Below are 23,035 nucleotides of genomic sequence, written 5' to 3' on the forward strand. Positions count from 1 at the left end.
ATTAAAAGATACCCATGGGATTTTGTAAAGGTTAAATTCCGGGGATAAATCGAGGTTTATACATTTTAAGCAACATTTGAGCTTTTTATTAATTAATACATTATTGTGTACAGGGTAATGTTGGAGGCGTTTCTAAAAGCCGCACCCAGGTTTTAATTGGAGGAACGTAACACAGCTGGGCTATATGTTACTGTCATTAGGTTAATATGTTGAATCTGAATCACTAAGAGGATACGAGAAGAGGCAATGGCTGGTGAGTGCACTGGAAGTTGAGTTCTAGGTATTGGGGTTAATGCAGGGCATTGTCGGTGTATTGTACGATATGTGTAAATGGGGTTATGCCAGGTGAGCTCATGGGACTTGGGATCTGCTGTGTAGCAATTTTTATAAAAGGAGAAGGACTGCCTGCAGATGGGGAACCTCAAACTCCAATGATGCCTATGACTACCTGTTTGGTTATTTTCTCTTTTTGTATTATATGCATATCACTATGAATTCATTAAGTTGTGAATATTGCACCCTGTGATTTGGTATTTATTGTCGGTAGAGTGTGGGATCTCCTCCAAAATCATAGGAAGCCTCTCTATTATTTTACAGGAAAGCACGACTTTTGAGGTCCCAGAGGAGACATAAGAGGCATAGTTAGGGAGGAATATTAAAAAATGACTGGGGCTGAAATGAAGAGTGTACGTGGGTTATTTTGAATTATATAGGGTTCAATGAATGAATAGTGGGCGATTACAATGATCTACCTGCATGGTTCTGGCTTTACCAAACCTCTGCAGGTGCCTATTCCGGAAGGCTACACAGCTAAATGTGTAAAGGAGCTGTAAATAACAAATGTAGGATATGGGATTAATGGCTTTTACCAAGTTTATAAAGGTTCCTTTAAAGGTGCAAACTGCGTAGAGCCAGGTAGTATGGTTGGATATAAAATTAATATAATATTGTATAAATTAGGTTTCTGACTTAAGATCTGATTCCCAAGTGTCTTTTAGAAATGACTGTGCATATAATATTCAATGAGGCATATGAGCAGCTGAAAGCACATACAGTGCATTGTACAGTTTAATGTGTGGTGTGAGTCTGAGTAGAGAAACAGTAGGATAGTAGAATAAAAGGTTAAGAAGCTTTATATAACACCAACAAGTGTGTCCCCAACGCATAACAGAAGATACAGAGCAATAATGCTAACATTGTGGGCGCTAGAGTGAGAAACAGCACAGGGTCATACAAATATAAAATCATAAGAATTGAATAATTTCAGTATTTTGAACAAAATCATAAAAACATGGGCAAAACCCAACAAATATCGTTGTTTGTTCATAAAGTGCACAACATCCAGTTTCATCAATATTAATTGCTGTATGAACTAACAAAGATATTGATTTTTATAGGATTACCCATATTGTTATACCATTTTATGTATATACTGAAATGTATTCAATCCTTAAGATTTTAGATTTCATTTACCTTGTCCTCTTTCCCACTATCACCCACACCACAATATTACCGTTATCGCATTGAACGGTATCATCTAAAGGGAATGCTTTCATCACGTCTGAACGGTAAAAGGGATGCTGCAGTTGTGAATCTCTGAAATAAGTTGAGTTGTTTCAAAATGAGCAATCATTATATTATATTACATTTCATTTAGAGAAATGATACTGCAATAGTGGAGAGGGAAGATTATCAACAACATGAATTAAAATATAAAAAACATAAAATAACAGTAACACACGCAAAATTTACCATTAAAATTTAAGCTATATTGCTTGGCAGACACGGGCAAGCCCAGGGGCGCTGGTGATCAATAGCTTCAAAAAGCCATCTCCCAATGTGGCCTAGTTCCTGGAAAGGCAGAAACCTAGTAGAGTCACGTATGTTATATGAGCCTGTAGTAATAGCACAGCTTGCTCACAGAGTGTGCAAGTACCTCTAAACATAAGATTCAGACAAGGGAAGTGTGTGTTAAAGCAAGTGTGTTTGATAGTATGAGTGTGTGCACGTGAGTGTATGTTAGAGTGTAATTAAGTGTGTGTTAAAGTGAGTATATGTGTTAATTAAGGAGGGGGTAGGTGCTGGGGGGCACTCAGGTTAACTTAGGTCAGAAGATGCCAGCCTTCCCATCTGGGCTGATCCACGGTCCCTTGACTGTAGGGCTTGACGATCAAAACTAGGCCATAGTGTACCCACATGTTTATTTTAATCAATAGGTAAGACTGTCCGTTCTAATTAACTTAACTCTAGATTGATGAAGTATAACCGCATTCCGAAATCATGCCCTTGCAATTCTTGAACTACTTACTTGTATCAGTCAAGGCGTTTGAAGTTTGCCGAACATGATGACAAATCAATATCCACCGAGGAGAACAACTAGTTATTAATTTAATGAATCAATGCACCTAATATATGGGCAGTGCCTTAATTAAAAAGATGAGATACCCAGTGTTAACATGCTTCTGTATCCTGCCTGAATGGGAACAGATAGGTGTATAGGATCCGTGTTTGGGTTCAGCGCGTTCGCAGAATAGATAGTAAGCTCCTCTGAGCAAGGTTCAGTTGAAGTTTTACGTTTATGTGGTTACATACAGAATATCATTATTACAGTTACATAAGGAATTTTAGTTTTGTAAATCATGTATTTCATGAGGCATAATTTTGCTGAGCATATTTACTTGGTCATATAAATTCAGAGATGAACGAACCTTTCATTTATGTGTATAGCAGCTTATTTTCCATAATCAAGAAACCGGCAACACCAGCTTACCGTTCATAATCATACCTGGGAATGCGTGCATTGAGCTGACCACGAGGATCTTGAATTATTAACTCTTTAATGGCCCATCACAAAGATTGTATTGTAACGTTAGCAACCAAAATGTTTTAATAAGGATGGTTCTAAAAACAATTTCATACTAGGAGGTAACCATGATCTCTTGAAATAAAACTAGTTTCAGATGGAGAACACAGTGAAAGAGACCGAAATAGAATATTAACTCTTCCAAAACCAGGAGTGTTTTTGTACTAGTGCTTTTTATTTTTTGCTATTTTCAACATATTTTGCCAACCACAATTCCCTTTTCCCACACAAATGATATTGATTGTTAAAGGACAAATATAGCGTTTGTTATGCTACCATATTTATTAGCACTTAAAGATAAAACTAGATAGAACATCGGCATCATAAGGGTGCATTTACGCACTATAACATCTCGGAAATAACATGACCTATTCGCTAGTGTAGATTATTATATGATGCATAATCTATCTATAGCAATTTATATACAGAATTTTACTGGTTATGAATGTTTTCTTTGCAAGTAATTTTTTGTTGTTCGTATTCAACCTCACAGGTTTACAGGTCATAAGCTGCGATTGGCATCTCTCTGCTAACAAAAAAGCCCACCACACCAATGTCTTTGACAGCACTGATCTCATCCTAAGGAGGGGGCAACCTTTTGTGATCACCCTGAATTTCAGCCGAGCTCCCGAGCCAGGAGAAAACATTCAATTCACCTGTGAGACAGGTAGGAGGTTCAGCATACAACCAGAAATACAACCCTTAGAATCACACGGTTCCCACCCAAAGGATCAGTCAAGGACAGAAATGTCAAGCAAATTCCCTGTGCGTTAGAGAACCACGGTGCTTCAACCTCTTCTAGATCTTGTCAGCTAGGTGTGACTGTTTATCTTTCAGGCACATATTTGGCATATAGACACACAAAATATAGAATCCTCTTCCATTGATAAGAGAACAATAATCTCCAGGTGGGGAAGTAGGTCAAATGAACATAAATCATATTTTAGTTATATGTTCATGTACCATTGTTTAACTATTTAAAGAGAAGTAAGGTAAGTAAAACAGAAAATTGACAGTTACACTAAAGTAACTTTCATACTAGCCGAGTACAGCAACATTGTACATTTGTCAGAGACAAAGAATTTGTACTATCTTTGTTATATTGTTTTCTTTGTGTTCATTGTTCCAGGTCCATCTCCTTCAGAGGAAACCAAAACAAAAGTGTCCTTCCCATTGTTTAGAGCTCAGGAGACGGAGACATGGAGTGCAGTCCTTACATCCAGCTCTGCGAAGTCCCTGACTGTGACCATAAACAGCCCCTCCAATTCTGTGATTGGACGTTATATTCTGAGCGTATCGGTCCTTTCCAACCGCTCTGACCAGGGGGCTCCTCAGAAGATTGGTGGACTCTATCTAATCTTTAATCCATGGGTCCAAGGTACAGTCTTCAAAGTCATCAATAGATTTTTATGGTGTAAAAGACACTAAGACAACCTCTTGGGCTACACCTGTCATCGACTATTCTCCAACAGTGCCTAACCCTACTCCTGGCCAAGACAATGAGTGCAAAGTTGAGCTGTATTCACTAAACCAGGATTCTGCTTATGGATTGAGCTAGGCCATCTTCAGGGAATTCTAGACTTGGTGCTAAATATTTTAGTTGCCTCATGTCATTGCGTATTAATTAATTTTTCTGGCAATATGAGATGAGTTGGTTCTGCACAGCACATTACTTATAATATAAGTAACTAGAGAACGCTCTTTACATTGATTCAGTATTATGCAGGGCTGTCAGAAGCTTACTGTCGGTGGCCATTTATAATGAATATGTTGAGTATTACCCAGTTTACTGAGAAATTATAATCCTAATTTAATTATAATCCTAAATTAAATCCTAAATGGCCGGTTGTTTATTTTCTCATGAAATGTCATGTTGAGCATCAGTGTCATTTATTGCATTGTGTTTTTGCTGTTTTATTACAGAGGATGATGTTTTCCTGTCTGAGGAGGATGAAAGACAGGAATACGTTTTAAATGAATATGGTGTCATATTTGTGGGAAGCTACGATGACATCACGTCTAGGAACTGGGAGTATAATCAGGTGAGCTATGTTGCATTTTATTCCCAGTTTTTAATCTATTAACAGTGATGGCGATAGTCAACCTCTGAGGCTTCTATAAGAGTACGGCAGGTGAATGCTAAGAAGCAGATTCTACCAAAAAATTCATCCACGTTTAGCTATCCATCCACTACTGTTGCTCATTGTTTTTATGCAGGCTAACCCCTGCTCTTCTAAAGGCTGCCATCAATCTCAGCTATAACGATATAAAGTTTTAAACTAAACTAAATATTTTCAAAACAATTATACTGATACGGAAACAAACAAAAAAAATCTCAGGCAGATTTCATCTGTAATACTTAATTAAAAAGGTAAAGTGCCAGCTTTCCTTTAAGTAGCATTTGGATAAGCGTTTCCAAATAGATGTAACATGGAGTCATTGCATGGTAATGCGCTATCTTTATACATCAAAGAGATGACATGTGATTGCATAATGTACCCTGGAGGAAATAAATGTATAGATGAAACATCTAATCATCTAGTTTTTCTCCCCCACCCATTACTTGTTGTCGCCATTTATTTGCATGTAAAGAATTCTTCAATGAATAGTAAAATGCCATTGTTACAGATCCTAGGACTAAAGTTATATCCTTGCTCTGTTATAGATTCAGAGATCTGTAAATACAGTATTGATACCAGTCTTAATTGTAATTATAACTAAACTATAAAATGCATACGTGCTTTTAGTGATTTTGGAATACTTTGAGAAAGATAGAACAGTCGGCTTAGGATCATAATATCACTTTAAGTAGATTAAAACCCTCGGTAAGGGTATAAGATCATGTTGTGTGAGACAAACAAGATGACGACCATAACGGACACAAAACAGCCTGAAATGGCTTTTATCAAATAGCCTTAACATGAGATACTACAGTTTTTACCGCTGCCATACCAGCACATAACGTAAATCATCTGAATAAGCCATGAATTGATGATCAAGCCGTGCACACCCAAATGACATCATGCAATGGCTCATATGAAGTTGACGAAAAGTAATTGTTCTTATGAACCGATTGTTAAGCATCGTCATATTCGACCAAAGTTACACCTGCGTTTAAACTATTCCAGTTCAGAAAATCTAATTCAGAAGTGAAACTTCCAGCTTTTACATTACCATACGCGTCTTTAGAAGGTAGGGCTGCATCAGAAGTTGGGAAATCCTCACATTTACATCAGGTTAGATTCTAGGAAAAGGTGATATAAGGTAAAATGATAGAACTTGATCTTCACCTACAATTACTACTGCCATAGCTCATGAAACGTGAAGAAGTGCTAGACAGAACCAAGATGGTGCTTGTGCCTCAGCTCTCTCAACTCTCATAATAAAAACCAATATATATAACCAATGAATGAATAGAAATTACAATAAACATGGCAGAACAGTATAATGAGACAGTTGGGTGAGGATTTTATAATAAAAAAGGGACTTGGAGCAGCATTACTTTAGAATTAATTAGAACGCAATATTTTATCTTTGCGTTTGTCATGATATAAGAGATATATATCTATACACACATATACACACACACACACACACATATATACACATAATAGCTACTTGAAAAAGTAAGATGCTTTTATTACTAGTGTTAGTGTAGTAGCTAAAATGTTACTTTTCGCATTGTGGTTAACACAAGGCTACATATTGCAAAATTCTGCAATTTTCTAAATTGTAAGTTGTCCTTCCTAGCATTTTGTTTCTGTAGGTGCAAATTATTATGTTATGTTTTCTGCAGATTGAACAGAACTAAAGAATATGATGGCACTCTATAAATCAATCAATAATAATTACAAGACCACCATAGTTCATTAAGCTTCTATTAATGTGTCCGTGCTGGAAAATGTGGAATGTTTTATCAAAGTGCTTTGTTTTATCTGTTTGCCTTTAGTTTGATGCAAATATTCTGGACATCTGCTTTGCCATCTTGGATCACAGCATTAATTATCAAAAAGACCCAGCATCTGACGTCTCACAACGGAGTGATCCACTCTATGTGTGCAGAGTCCTTAATGCCACGGTGAGTGACGTATCGCATATTCCATATTACTGTCGGTGTTTTTCTCACTTTACCACTTAAATATGAAATTAAAGATAACCATAGGTTGTGGGACCATATAAACCTCTTGTTATGGCTCCTGTTGTCCTATAGGACCCCTGGCAGCAGTATTAGGTATACCATTTTCTAACTCAAGTAGCCAACAAGCAAATTATTTGGCTGGAAATATATGAAGAACACGTACATGGCCAAGACACGTGGCCGTCTAAGTGGTTTTGACACTGGTATATATTTAAGAACTGTCAAGACTCTTTGTCTGGTTTTGACCATGGTATGATTGATGGAGTCAGATGCAATGGTTCAAGCATCTGCTAACCTTCAATTTTCACTGCAGTCTATATCTTACGCAGATCATTCCAATATACACAACATATCATTATATTAAGTGTATATTATTTTAATTAACTTTTAAGTACTGTCCAAATTGCCTACTATAAAAATATTTTAGATCCATATTGTACTTTTTTCAGTGAAAAGTGCTGATCTACACAGAAACAGGATTGTCCTAGCTGACCTTTTAGAGTTGTAATAATACATTAAATATATCTTAAAAAAGCAAGTTTCAAAAGGAAAAAACAAACAGTCTCTTGAATGTATTGAAAGGTAACAGTTGCGATCATGCTTATGCAAAAATATAATCGCAATACAATTCAAATAAAATTGCAATATAATTAAATATTGGTTTGTAGAGTGACAGGCTACTGGGAACTATAATTAAACAAGGCAAGTCACTCGGCTTTGGCATTTGTTAAGAGAATATAGCAGTCACTGATTAATATGGATATCTACAATTAAATTTGCTTCTTATTAATGATCGTTATTATATAGGTCATTGTTTGTGAAGCAATTTGTCATATACTGACTACAGTTATCTATTTGTGATATTTGTGAATTGATACTTCAGCTATCATATACCATTTAATGCACATAACAGTTTTTCTCCTTGCTAACATATGAAGGAATTCAGCAGACCCCTATAGATCATTGCCTTGCAGAAGATGCATTCAGCCTTGCCGGTGTATATGAATGCCAGCCAGCTGCAGTGCTTTCCAACACAAACGTTGCAGGGGGTCTTGTGGGACCCCAGTGCACATACGATATAAATAAATATTATATATATATATATAATATCTTTATTAAACATGGCTACTTTGTGAGCTGTTGGAGGGAAATCTCTTATCCACCCAACCGGTTCTGTCTTTTGGGCTGGAGCGGCGTGGACCTGCCTCAGCGCGTCCTGCCGTTCTGTCAATAACAACCCTCTGGTGGCACAGACCACAATATCCAAGCTCTGTGGGTTGGTGTCAATATATATATTTGAGTGATTTATAAATGCACATAGACCAACTAGCTAATGTTTTTATTGTGAAATAGTGATTTCCAACATTTAAATATATGGTAGACTCAGGTCATCATAATACAATTTTGACATTAGAGCATTGATTTTACATACCGAGTATGAGTAACAGCAATATTTATAGACTTATTTAAGTTAAGATATAGTAGCAATTACCTATTTTTGTCTGCCAGGTAAATAGTAAAGATGAAAATGGTGTTCTTGTGGAGAACTGGAGTGGGGATTATGATGATGGCGTTAGCCCAACGAGCTGGAATGGAAGTACTCCTATCTTGAAACAATGGTACTATAAGGGATTTAGACCTGTGAAATATGGACAGTGCTGGGTGTACGGAGGTGTCCTCTGCACAGGTAACAGGCCATAAAGACATTAGACATTACACAATGCCAGTATTCTATTATCTTATTATATTAGTAGCTTAATATTCCAGGTACATTTTCTAGTCAAAATACCACAATATAAATCTGTACACCTTGGTCAGACACAATATGACTCGCCAACGGTATCCATGAAGAATTAAGGTCAGGTTACAGATACCTACACAAGACACGATTGCAATTAATTGAGGGTTGTCTATTAAGCCAAAAGTTAAATGGTGACTGGTGGCCCAAACTCATCAAATCGATCAGCCCATTGTACAGATGCCCCTGCTCCTTTGTCCTCCTGCTGCCCCGTCCCAGGATGTATTTTTTCTACTCAGGAGTGCGAGTAAATATGTAAAATGGAACTGCTGTCTTACATGACTTTAGAATGAGGCAATATAAAAATCAAACTAGAACAATCTCAATTTGATTTTTCATTCCAGTGCTCAGATGCCTGGGGATTCCAAATCGCGTCATTACAAACTTCAACTCGGCCCAGGACAAGAATGGAAACCTGTGTATAGATTTATACTATGATAGCCATGCAAGCAGTCAACAGGCTGAACAAGATCTAATATGGTGAGTAAGGATGGGCCCAATCTTATGCAAATACTATTCAAATATAGAAAAAAGGGTATCTTCTAGCTAAACGTCAGTTAGGCAGAAATGCAGATTAGTAAGTACTGTATAAATGAATACAAATGAGACAAATGGTATTTCCAGCACACGCTCCAGAAATATTATTCTGGTATTTCTAAGAGTCATGGACAGGGCAGCTGCACTAAAAGAGCATTGAGGTTAATATTAAATGGGATGCATTTGTTTTGACTGTGCATAAATGATTGGGAGTATTTGCAATGACCTGGTAAGCATGCCATGGTGTCATTGTACTATTGTTTTCAGGAATTTCCACGTCTGGAATGAAGCTTGGTTTAGGCGCAGTGACATTGGCGCACCCTACAATGGCTGGCAAGTAATGGATTCAACTCCACTGGAGACCAGTAAAGGTATGGCAGCTCCACAATCTTAGATCTCATGGCCCAAACCAAGTTCAGTAGAGTAGGCAGAACAGCACCTCTAACTCACAGCCTTTTGTTGGGTTCCCCAGGAATATATCGTTGTGGTCCTGCACCACTTCATGCAATTAAAGAAGGAGATACTGATCTGAACTATGATGTAGGATTCATGTTTGCCTCTGTAAACGCCGATGTTGCTTCCTGGATCCAGTACAGTGATGGGACCAAGAAAAGGACTACAAATGATACAAGAGCAATCGGCAAATACATTAGCACAAAAGCTGTTGGGACAGATGATCGAGTGGATGTTACACACACATATAAACATTCAGAAGGTATTACCATCTTCCTGTTATTAGCATTATTCATAGCACACATTTAATAATGTTGATTACATTGATAATTATAGATTTTATTTTTACTGGTTCAAATAGGGTTATTCAACATGGCACATAATAATAAATGCATAGTATAGATTACAGACATTGATTTATCACCCTGTGATAATTTATGGAGGAGTCATGTACAGAAGTCAAGACATTGGGAAATACTTCTATATTTTATAAATTTGCTCGATTATAAGACTATCCTGATAGTAAGCTGACCCCTTCCAAATTCTGGATTTCATCGAAACAGTGTTTTATCATTTGAACACCTAACAGATTACCTGCACTCACTCATTTCCACACTTACTTCCACTATTCCACTCATATGCACTATTAAAATCTGGTAGGGCTGGGGGTAGTAATGTGAGGTGGTGATTTACTCCATATCTCATCCGTACAAAATCTTGTATATTCATCTGCCTATCAGTCAGTGGCTGAGAGATGATCAGCACTGATCTGAGGTCTCACAAGACGACCTTGATTATAAGATGAAGTCATGTTTTTTGTTTTTGTTTTTTTTTTTTTTTTTTAGATGATTTTTTCTGGCAATGAAACCAAATTTTATAATTGAGCAAGTACCGTATACAACATATATGGCTTTTTATTAAGGTCGTTAAAAAAGGTGTTGCAATAGTTGATTAAAAGGGACTAATTTTCTTGCTATGTATGAATAGGATACAAGTGCCTATAGGGTACATTGGATAGTGTTGAGTAACAAAGAATGAAAATATATGTAATCGTTATGATTTGGGTTCTCACCCTCTGGAGGCTATGTATAAAATGTGATTTTTGTGCAAGTTTCTATAGTTATCCCGTCACCATAGCGATCAACGGTATGGTTCTGCTTGTCAACAAAAGTGGTCAGCGTTAAAATATATATGTGCAGAAACAAGAATATAAAGTGAAAAATACAAATACTAGATTAAGAAAATTATAAAAACAAAATTAAACATAATGAGATAATAAAAAGAAAAACATATGTTAGGTATATTCAAGTAGAAAACACTTGAATAAGTATACGTGCCAAAAAAAAAACCCCATCACTTCAGGAAATGTTTCTAGATATAAAAAAAGAATATATACTTAAAAAAACAAGAAAATAAGATTAGAAAATAAAAATGTATGTACCTTTATACAAATACATTATCGGTATAATGGTGTACCTGGTCTGGAAAACACAAAAGAACAGAGGTGCTGCTTTAAAAGCAATGCATTTCGGATAGCCCTACTTCAAGCCTCAGAGCTACTACCCCAGTTACATTTTAATACCAGAGACCCCAAAATACAGGATGAGCCAAATCATTTGCTATTCTAGTGCCTTGTAATCCTATCACCGTCTTATTTGTCTCATATGATATATTTTATACTGCTCATGTTTGTGAAGACCTGAAACTAGGGTGACCACATGTCCTGGATTGCCCAGCACAGTCCCGCAATGGGTCCTGTGCAGCCAACGCATTGTCCCAGAATGAGAATTGGTCTCAACCAATCAGGAGAGACCCCTCAATTCTCCTGATTGGCTGAGAGTCTTTCCTCCACACCGATCTCAGTGGAAGCTGCAGCCAAAACCAGGTATGTGTTTACGCGACGGTTTGTCCGTCTGTGTGACTGTGTTGTAATGCCTTGTAATAGTGGGGATAATTCTCTAAATTTGCTCATGTCTGGTTATAGAGGGGTTAATTCTCTCAATCTGTTTATGTCTGCTAATTGAGAAAGTATCTGAAACAGTTCATGTTTGTAATGATTGTATGTATGATATAAATATATCATTACATCTAAAATCAATGTGGTTCCCAGGGCTTCCTAATAATAATAATAATAATAATAATAATAATAATATAAAATGCATTTTTATCTGTATGTGATGGTGTGTATATATATGAATCATATATATATATATACCTGTGTGTGTAATCTTATCTGCTTCATAGTGTCCCCCTGAATGGACAAAATAAAATGTGGTCATCTTCCCTGGAAAAAAAAAAAAAAAAGCTTAATTCCTTGATAGAATATTTGAATTATTTCTCTTTACAACAGGTTCCAAAGAGGAGAGAGAGGTATTTGAAAAGGCTGTTCATAAGTTACATGAAGGTCCCATTGAGGAACTTGAGAGGAACTTACTTGGTTTACGTAGAAGAGGTGGCGATAGGACAATGCAAGGCGAGATACTGTTTGGACGTTTTAAAGTGGAAAAAGTTCCCACAGTTGGACAGGATATAGAGGTCATGCTTACTCTAAAAAACCTGAAAGCTGATACCATTAGCATTGTTGTAAACATGACTGCTTCCTGTATTTTGTATACTGGACGGCCTAAACACGAGATCTGGACTGAAGCAAAATCCGTTCAACTGGGTCCTCAGCAAGGTAAGTGCTCTTAGCACACAATGTTATTAATTGATTAATTATTCGAGGGGAAAACAAAATAAAGTTTGATTGATCTGTTTTATCCACAAGAAATAAACATTTCCATACCGCTAACGTATACCCAGTATGGAAAATGCGTGAAGGAAGACAACGTGATCCGTATGACAGCCTTGTGTGAGGTTGAAGGCTCTGAAGAAAGAATCTTGGTGGAGAAAGATGTTACTTTGGTAAAGCTGCCTCTAAGTATGAAGGTAGGAAGAGCATTGCCACTGTATCGTGACCAGGTTACTGAAATGTAGTTAGTTTTTAAACTGTAGTAGTGCAACTTAAAATAAAAAAAAATAAAAAAGACTTAGATCTTACAGCTTTCTAAACCTCTCCATGCACAAACTTTACAATCCATAGCTAAAATTTGTAAGTGAACATTCTCTGCCCTAGATGTTTATTTATTTAATTTTAAATGTAAGATATATATATATATTTTTTAATTCAAATGGTTGTCAATGTATCCTTGTGCAAAATGTTGAGTTATTCTCTCACAAAATCCTGTGAAACCCAGTCTAGTGTTACTCTTTCTTTTGGGACTTTGATGCCTGCTGTCTTGTAAGAATATTCACATTGTACTTATCTGTCGCTACTAAATCGTTCTATGAAGATTAATCTATTATGCATTCTTGAGTTTTACTCTTCGTTTGAGATACACATATAGCACTTTTTTAGTGCTCTTTAAAAGTGTGAGTTAAATATCACGCCATCCACTCCATCATATTTTTTTGCATTTATAGGTTGCGCTTTGTGGTTTTCTTATTCTTTCATATAAATGAGCTAAGAAGAAGTCTTTGAACCACCATTTTTTTCTTTATTGTTTCACAGCTCACCTACTCTAATTTCTGCTTTTTACTCTACCGAGACCGCCCTTACTAAAGTTACTAATGACTCACTGCCAAATCCAAGGGCCACTACCCCAAGCTAATCCTACTGGACCTTTCTGCTGCTTTTGACACTGTGGGTCACCCTCTTCTCCTTCAAACTCTTCATGCTCTTGGTCTCCATGGCACTGCTCTCTCCTGGTTCACTTCCTACCTCTCTGATCATACCTTCAGCGTCTGTCTCCGGTAACACTTCCCCTCCCCCTCTCAGTGGGGGTACCCCAAGGCTTCCTCACTTGCCAAACTAATCACATCCTTTGGCTTTCACCTGTATGACACCCAGATCTATCTATTGTCTGCTGATCTCTCTTCCTCTCTGCCCGCTGTCTTGGTGTCAATCTTGACTCAGACATTTTGTTCACTCCCACATTCAGTCTGTCTCTAAAAACTGCCGTCTCCATCTTAAAAACATTGCCCGCATCCCTCCCTTCCTAACACAGAATGCCACTAAGGCTCTCTTCCATGTCTTTATTATTGTAACTCTGTCCTAGCTGGTCTCCCTCTTAACAGTCTCACCCCTCTACAATCCACCATGAATTATCTTCCACTCACATCGCTTCACTGGCTGCCTGTGCACTTCAGGATTAATTTCAAAATCCTTACTCTTACTTTCAAAGCCCTTCACAGTGGTTCCCCTACCTACATCTCATCACTCATCTCTAAATACACTCCTAACCGGTCTCTCCGCTCATCCAACAATCTCCTTCTGTCCTCTCCTCTGATTTCTAGCTCTCATGCACGCTTACAAGATTTCTCAAGGGCTGTCACTATCTTCTGGAATGATCTCCCCCGGCCTTTCTCCGTGCCTTTATTCCTTCAACTCACCTTTCCTAGTCCCTCTCCTGGAATACTTTTACTAGTGTGGCTGGTCCATCCCTAACAACGGCACTTTTACCTATTGTGTAATACACCCTAAATCCCTCTAGATTGTAGGCTCGTTTGAGCAGGGCCCTCCTCACCTGTTGTCTCTGTAAATCAATTTGTTATGTTACAGACTACTTGTTATGTCCACCCATTGTACAGCACTACGGAATTTGATGGTGCTGCATAAAACAAATAATAATATGCAGAAGCTGTATGTATTGTCAGACTACACTAATATTTCAGATTTAAGCTACAGAAGAATATTTTATTTCATTACATGAACAAGACACTTTGTCTTATTTTATGCTGGAACCTGCACTGAAACATTCTCTGCGTTCTTCCGTACTATTACTGACAGCATATAGTTACTTCTTAGGTGACCTGCATTCTTTATACTCTTGTGATGAAAGACCTTGGTCTCTCTATACAACATAAAGTTTATTACTTCCTTTTTAATCATTTTTTTCATAGATGCCTACGCAGGCTGTTATATACACGACTTTCTACGCAGAGGTTGAGCTCTCCAACACATTTTCTGAGACACTGAATTCATGCGTATTGACATTGGAAGGAAGTGGACTAGTTAGCGGACAATTTCAGCACAAGTAAGTCTGGTCAAAAAAATATAGTTTACCTAACTTTAAATATCTGGGGAGAAATGGTGTACAGTAAGAGCATGTTAGACATAAGTTATGTAACCATTATTTTCCGGGAATAATGTACAACCTCTTGCCCCTAAGCAAATGGCTGATATTAGAGCATCCTAAGAGAACTATGTCTCTAGCACCCCACTTCTGCATGCACCTGCAGGAAAGGTCCTCACTTCAAAGTCCACTAGGGTCATATCCTGACCCAGGCCAACAAGGCCTAGGCAGCCATCTAGAATGCTTATATGATAGGTCTAGTCACGTCTAGGCATAAACACTTCATATTAGTGTTTGTGGAAAAATCTCAAGGACCAGTCATACTAGAAAGGCCCAGTCATTTTAAAAAGGCCCACTAAGTGGCACCACACCTATGAATGCAGTGTTCTAGCCTACTTTAATCCCTATGATTTATAACACAGCTCTTGGAAAACTTTGTTTTCCCATACAATAAAATAATCTGACATGTTGTCGTCCATGCAGTTCATTTTGTTAACCATTTTATTAGGAATGAATCACATATTGTGGATTTTGTCAAATTAAATGGATTTTTGGTGATGGTAAAGAATCACACATTTTATAGAGCAATTGCAAGAGTTTCATGTGACTAAATGATTGCACGGATTTGTAGCGTCATACAAAGGATTTGCCTGGGATCACACATTCAACTTTGTCTCAATCAAAACCAGTTTTTTTGTTGAATAAATGTCACCGTGTAAAAGGTTTCAAAGAAATCCTAATGATGCGTGTCCAAAAATGTGTTAATATGCATTAATGCTCAAAACACTGAGTGTAGGAGCGTGAATCATTCATAATATGTTGCGCACATAGTACCCATAGTAAAAGGTCTAAGTGTAGGGCTCCCTATGCATATTTCTGTATGCCTTGGAATGATTTTTTCTTTTAATGTAACTACATTAATAATAAAAAAGAAAAAGGGGATGAGGTGAAATAGGCCTCAACTAGACTCCTCATCCCTCATTTTAGGCCAACTCACAAGCATTAATTAAGAAGCATTAGACACTTATTGAGTAGATCCCACTATTTTGACCACATATGGTCTTCATCAAAGCCAGAGAAAATAATTTAAAATTAACAAAATGCTTTACTAGCGATATATAGAGTTGTTTCAAAAAGCGGGGGACAGTCAATAATTGAACGCGATACCTTTTTATTGAGCCCCAAAAAATGAAAAACATGAAACCTTTCATAAAGGGGCCTTAGAGGTCTCCTCTTCTGAAAGAATTCCTTCTCTGAGGTCTCTGAACGCTTTTTTCTATATTGACTAAATAAAGAGTATCAACTTCGACTAAGGTTTCGTTTTCCCTTGGACCAATACGGTTATATCAATATTTCTTTTCAAGAATGTAATTGATTCTGGAAATAAGTAAACTTTTAAAGCTTAACAGAATATATTTTTTTCTGTAATACTATATTACTTTGAGCCCTTGGCATATTATGAAATTGACAAACACTGTGTCTCTGTATAACATTATACATTCCTTTTTTTTTTGTTTTTTAGATTGCCACCCTTGAAGCCTGGGAAGAAATACACGACACACTTTATAGTTACCCCTTTCAAATCTGGTTTAAGAACATTGCAATTGACTTTCAACTCTGACAAAATACAGAACGTCAAAGCATCTCAGAAAGTTATGGTGATAGGTTCTCACTGATAACAGAGGCACCGGCCGCAAGCTGCTACCACTTCTAGAATGATTAATTCATGTTTCAGACCTTGACACAATGACATTTAAATTATATGTTTATCATGACTAACAATTATTCTATTGAAGGTCTTTATGTACCATGAAAGAACAGGGGTAGACCTTTCCATCAACTTTTAGGTAGTAGAAATCCTGTAGAAGTAACTTAACTAAAGCGCCAAAGGAGTCACCTGAACATTCCCTTATATCAACAACATCTTCTCCTTCTTTCATTCATAAGCTCAGCAGAGACTATATTTGAAAATTTACCCCAAACCACAAAGAAAAAAAATCACTATACACCACTCATTGACCAATCAGCACCTAATACTGGTGACTGTACATTATCAGCAAAGAACAGTAACCAGAATAGGTTACTCCCTACCTGCTCACAATGTCTAACTGTGGATCAGTTGTACTGAAATGATGTCCTTAAATAAAGATGCATAATGACTTTAACCCGTTCATTGTGATTTGTCAAAACCAGGGATGGGCCGGAACCATAAGCGAATGAAAGCATTTTAGCAGCTATTTGCAACATGCGCACTAAAGCTATACATTATAAACCAAACACATGGTATTACTTTTGCTTGATATCATACACTATAAATATATAGGTGTGACGGTCTAGCATTAAAGTAAAAGTTATTCCTATCAGCATTGTTTTAAAAAAGCATCAATCCTGCTACTGTGTGCGTAAGTCAGTATTTAACTTTATCTACGTAATATTACTGTGTGTAAGTAAATGTATCAATGTGTAAGTATGTTACAGTGTATTTCTAATATCAAACGAAGAAAATATAGGAACTCCCCATGTTTTCTATGGGGTTCACATGTAAATGCTGGCCTCCATCGCAGAGACCTATTATGGTTGGTGGTAGCTGGACGATACCTGGGAACTTTCTGGTTCTGTCCTGGAGTCCCTGCGTGAAGCTCTGTCAGTTTTCTATTTTCGTCTTCTTTTGCCCACACCTACTCTCCTTCCATGTTTCACCTGCTCCATCACCAGCAGAGGAAACTGGAACCCTGGATAATAAAGAAGACAGACTTTTATTCAGCCAAAAACAAATACAGATTCTTATGCAGTTCAAGAATTTTTACAACCTTCTGGTTGTCCACATGCTACATCCATGTACTACTGACTCCACTGGCAGCTATAGTTGGGTAATGAGCAGCTGCTACAGCTTATCAAATGAACATGGTTAACATGGCATAACAGAGGCCTTCATATTGTGAGAAACCCCTTCCCACCCTGTACCATGCATACCTCTGGGCCTGTTTGTGTGTAAGTAAGTGTATTAGTATGTTTGTCATGTGTGTGCTGACCGTCAGGTTAGTTAGCCATATTGGATGGAAATAAAATTCACCAAAACACTATAATGAGAAGAATGAATCCTTTCGTATTTATTGTCAGCGGTGAAAAACAGGTTTGAAATATAAGGCAGTCTCTCAGAGCACACAGGTTCAGATTAATATGGCAGGTAGGTAAAGTCAAATGAAATAACAGAAGAAGCGCTGATTTGATTATCTCCAAATGATCCGAAATGGCAGGGTAAGTTCAGAATCTCATTACAGAGAAGATAGCAGAAAGTCCATAGAACTTGTGAAAGGGTACAGCTTGGTATCCAGAGTTGCATCGATGGGGCTTGATCCAAAATGGAAATTTCTATCCACAGGACAAATTCAGATCAGACAGGAGCTCAGATAATTCACAGATCTAACCCAAATCAGGCAGGAGTTAAGATAATAGTGACATTACCTTTTCAGAGGTCTCCGAACAGAGGATATAAGTTCAGGTTACACAGGACCAGATTCAGGCGTGTGTCAGTCACTACACACAATAATCGCACCCTGAGGCACAGGTGGAGCACCCTTTCATAACGACGTGAGGTCAGAGATTCTTAAAGTGACCGTATTAAACAAGGTTTTTTCTTTGGAGGTTTTTCTAGCCTATGGATCATTGTGGAATCTGAAAATGTTACTGTGTATTTCTAATATTAAAATGTATGTTAGCATCTGTGTGTAAGTTTTTTTGTGTGTGGGTGTTTGTGTAAGTATGTTAGTATGTTACTGTGTGTGTAAATATTGTACTTTGTGTGTAGAAAAGGCTTGCGGCCTACAGTAAGTCTTGCAGGGGGTCCCCACCATTATTTGTTGCGCCACTGTGTGGTTACACTCAGGTTTTAACCCTATAACAACTGGTAACCCTGCTACAGGGTCTTTCACTATCTAGTAGTAATGAGAAATGGCAGATGGATTCGCCTTACCTAAGTTCCACAATAGTCATAGAGATGAATAACCTTCCCTACTTAGTATAGACAGTCCTTCTTTAAAACTTTTCTCAGTGTTGGAAGACACAGTAAGGTGTATAAGCAACAGAACGTGTTCATACATTAAATCGTCATAAATAAGAACATTCTTTAAAAAAAAAAACCTTACTTAGTTTCATAAATAATACTCAATATGTCACAAAGTCACATGCAAAAGTCTTAGTAAACTCCGCCCCCAGTCACCTATTAACCACACCCTTAAAAAAAGGTACTTTGTACTACTCCTTTGCCATTGAAAATGTAATTTGTGTTAGGAAACAAAGTGAGGCTAGAGTCATAGGACACATTTAGTCGCAAAGAAGAGGACAAGACAAGCACAAAACTCACAACAGCATAACACCCTGTCTATGTAGCAGCACCAGATTTTGCTGCTCCTTTATTAGAGCATCCACGTATTAAAGCATTCTCATCACTTCCCAAAATAGTTCAGTGGAAAAACGTTTCTGCCGGTGACTTCTGCTTCAAGCAGCCAATCAGTGACAAGAATAATCGCACCATGTAGAAGGAGGACAGATGTTACTGCGGCGCAGCCACTTCGGTGTTAAGTAAATGGTTTATTATATTTTTCTTTTTTGGAAGATTTTATATTAAAGTACTCGCGTCCATTCTTCTTTATAGTGGGTGTCAGGGGCATCAGACTGTCTCTATAAAAACCTTCCCTCCGCTATCCGATTCCCCCTCGAGGTTTAAGCTTGCAAAACCAGGACCCTCTTCTCTTTCTGGCCACTTAGATCATGTCTTATATGTCTTCTTGTCCATGTTTATTTCAATATATTGCTAATTTTGTATTGTCCCTCATTGTAATAGCGCTATAGAAGCTGTTTTATAGCAAGGTAGACTGTTTTATAGCAAGGGACACTGGGGTCCTTCACCACAATTTGTGGTGTCTGTCACCTGGATGCTTACGTCCAAAGGAGCAGGGCAGGTAAAAGGAGATCGGTGATCTTCTAACTGGCCAAAATGAAGGCAGTGTTTATTCTGTTCTTGTAGGGTACCCTTGTGATGTACACCTTTAATTGATGCTGAGAACATTGATATTTTGGGCCTAAAGGGAATAGAATGATTAAATCGAATACATTTTAACCCAGGGGAAATATTTTAGCATTGTTTTTAATTGATTGATTGAGCTCAGTAGCTTTAGAAATGTCCACAATGAACTATGGTCGGAACTGTGGCAACCTGGGGCATAAAAACCCAAGGGAAGAGTATAAATATTTGATGCTGTCCTAACCTTAACATTTGAGGAAAGGGATTCAGGGGTAATTATTTCAGAGGCCTTAAAGGTAGGTAGACAATGCAATAAAGCACCAGGAAATGCTAGAATAATGCGTGTTTTTATAGGGAGAGGCATTAGAAGTAGAAAGCAGAAGGTCTTGTGCCATTGTGGAGAGCACTGGTGAGACCTTGGAGTTTTGTAGCTAAGTGAAAGGGTGAGGAGGTGGGCTTAGGATAACGGAGTTAAGGGACATTGGTCAAGGGACTTTTTGTAACTGTCACTTTTTATCAGTTTTTCTTACCTGAAGACCGGTAAGGTGGACCAGGCCACCGCAGAGGTTGAGCCCAGAGTCCGCAGTGTGGGCCCACAGACGGAGCCAGTGGGAGGACGGAAGAAAAGCAGGGGATGGCAGAGGAGCCCATCAGTGGTGGTGGAGGTGGCAGCAGGAGGACAGGAAGCCGGTGAGGAGGTGTCAATAGCAGGTCTTTGTCGTCACAAAAGGCACTGTCAGGGCGGGAGCAGGCAGCAGTCCAGCCATCATGGTGGAGGACCACCGAGATGGAGGAGCACGTGGTAGCAGGGAGGCAGTGGAGGAAAGTCGCACAGCTGCCACTGCTGGAAGTAGGTACTCCATTACACGTGGCAGTGTTGATCGGCACGTGGAGGAACCGGGCGACCCCTGCTGGACAAAGATGGGAACAGCAGGGAGATTTAACGTATGTGCTCGATTATAAAATGCTCTGAAAAATGCCCCTTGTCTCAAATAGAGGTCTGATTATAAGACTAAGATCCAGACCCCTGCAGTGCTGCAGGGGACCCGGATCTCTCTCTCTGGCAGCCTCTGCTGCTGCCGGCACTTCCTCTGAGGGCTTCTATGGTGGAGCACTGGAAGGTCATGTGATGCCGGCGCTTAGTCATAGAAGCCCCAACGGAAGTATTGGCCACCAGCAGCGGAGGTCTGCATCGCAAAGACCTCCACCGGCTGCCCCACTAGACACCAGGGAGTCTGGAACACAGGCCAACAAAAATATGAGCATGGGCATATCTGGGTGTATAAGGCATATCTGGGAGGCAAAGGGGCTTATTAGGGAGGCAGAATGGCATATATGGGGGTATAAGGCAGGAGTAGCAGGAGTGGGAGTCACAGCTCATCAAGTCCGGAGGCCAGAAGGGAGACAGCTGGTAGAACCCAGTGGGAGATGCAGAGGGGCGATCTGGATGTAAAAGTACAGGTGAGTCTGCCTAGGATGTCCTCTTCTTACAGGTTGGAGAGACAAGTTGCAGAGGACTGGGTGGAGTCAGTGGGACCAAGCAGCACACTTGGTAGGACAGCTACGGTTTTGGGTTATTGTATTTGAAATCCGGGCGCACGAAATTGAAGATTCCTCAGTCATCTAGCCAACGGAACGGTGTAGCTAACTGAAAGGGACCTTGACTGGGTGAGGAGGTGGGCTTAGGACAATGGGGTTAAGGGACATTGGTTAAGGGACTGTATGAATAGGTCCCTCCATTTTGTAACTGTCACTTTAAATCAGTTGTTCTTACCTGAATCTCCCACCATCTGTCCCTGTTATTAGTAGGGTGACAAGGTTCTTCTCGTCAGTGTCACAGTGGCGGGTCTGGTCAGTGTAAGGTGGGGGCTGAACAATGGTTGGTTAATAGGAAATAGTGTGTTTCTGGTTTGGTTGGTGTTGGTGGTTTCGAGCTGGTCTGTGGCTCAGTGTGTAGGAAAGGTGCATCTCGGTATCCTCTTTCCCGTTTGGTTTTATTGGTGTGGTTAATGGTATTGTTACATTTATGGGAAGGGGGGGTGTCATTGTCAGGGGGATGATTGAATAACAATGGGGGGAATGTATGCACTGTATTACTTTTGGTGGCAATTCTGACAATTACTTTATTGTGTTAATAATTAATGGTATTTGTGTTTAGTTTCCCATACATCTGTAAATCTGTGGCCAATTTTTAACCAAAACAGTTTGTGTCGGTATGTTTGTGCCCCCCCCCCAAAAATGGCCGCTACCGAACTGATCAACAAACATGCACACTTCCCAAATGTGGCCTATTATCCTGAAAGCAACAGAACAAATCCATGCATGGGGGTTATCACTGTTCTCAGGAGATGTTGCTGAACCGCAGTGACATACCAGAAGCTGTAAATTCATACCTAAATTAAAATGTGTGTGGAAAAAGACGCACGAAATGACCACCATAAAGTGTGACAAAGGCTGGTGGTAGAATTGGTGCATGGAAAGACTTAAAATATTAGCATTTGAATTACCCTAGGGTGTCTAGTTTTCAAACATATATGGTTTTACGGGGTAAATTGAAGTGGCCGGCGTCAAAGATGTCCCAAATAGGACATGAGGCAGAATTTTCAAAATGGTAAAATTCCAAGTTCAGAAACTGAATTGCGGATATACCAGGAGCTGTAAATTCATACCTGAAGTAAAATCTGTGTGGAAAAAAAAGCAAAAAGAAACATAAAAACATTGGGTATTTATAAACTCAGGACAAATATTAGAATCTAGCGGCTTTTGTCATTAAAAAACAAATCACCATATTTTATATTTTGTTATATAAATTAGATTATATGATAAAAAAGCCCTACTTGACCTGAAAAAAACAATATATAATGTGCATGGGTACACCAAATGAGAAAGAAGAAACTTATAGCTAAACAGCAACACCTCAAAAATGTTAAAACCTCCTTTATCCCAAAGTATATTACAAGTAAAAAAAAACATTATTGTCAACATTGTCATTAAGGGGGCAAGAGGATCTTAACATATATAGCACAAATAGCATACATTCTCTCTGTCAACTTCTCTCCCTTATCTTCTATCTTCGTCTGCAGACATAACCTGGTGCCATTTTGGCAGA

At 38.5% G+C, this 23,035-nt stretch overlaps 1 protein-coding gene across 1 annotated transcript; it reads left to right on the forward strand.

Annotated features, from left to right (window-relative positions):
- Window positions 1-238: 238 nt before the first annotated feature.
- LOC128471914 (protein-glutamine gamma-glutamyltransferase E-like) lies at window positions 239-17,017 on the forward strand. The gene is made up of 13 exons (XM_053453912.1): window positions 239-253; window positions 3,357-3,530; window positions 3,993-4,241; window positions 4,787-4,905; window positions 6,813-6,941; window positions 8,511-8,688; window positions 9,144-9,279; window positions 9,604-9,707; window positions 9,809-10,051; window positions 12,140-12,466; window positions 12,557-12,717; window positions 14,731-14,864; window positions 16,426-17,017. The coding sequence occupies exons 1-13, from the start codon at window positions 247-249 to the stop codon at window positions 16,577-16,579; spliced, it is 2,115 nt and encodes a 704-aa protein (XP_053309887.1). The 5' UTR covers window positions 239-246; the 3' UTR covers window positions 16,580-17,017.
- Window positions 17,018-23,035: the final 6,018 nt, after the last annotated feature.

This window comes from Spea bombifrons, chromosome 13 (genome assembly GCF_027358695.1).
Source record: "Spea bombifrons isolate aSpeBom1 chromosome 13, aSpeBom1.2.pri, whole genome shotgun sequence".
NCBI classification, from domain to species: Eukaryota; Metazoa; Chordata; class Amphibia; order Anura; family Pelobatidae; genus Spea; species Spea bombifrons.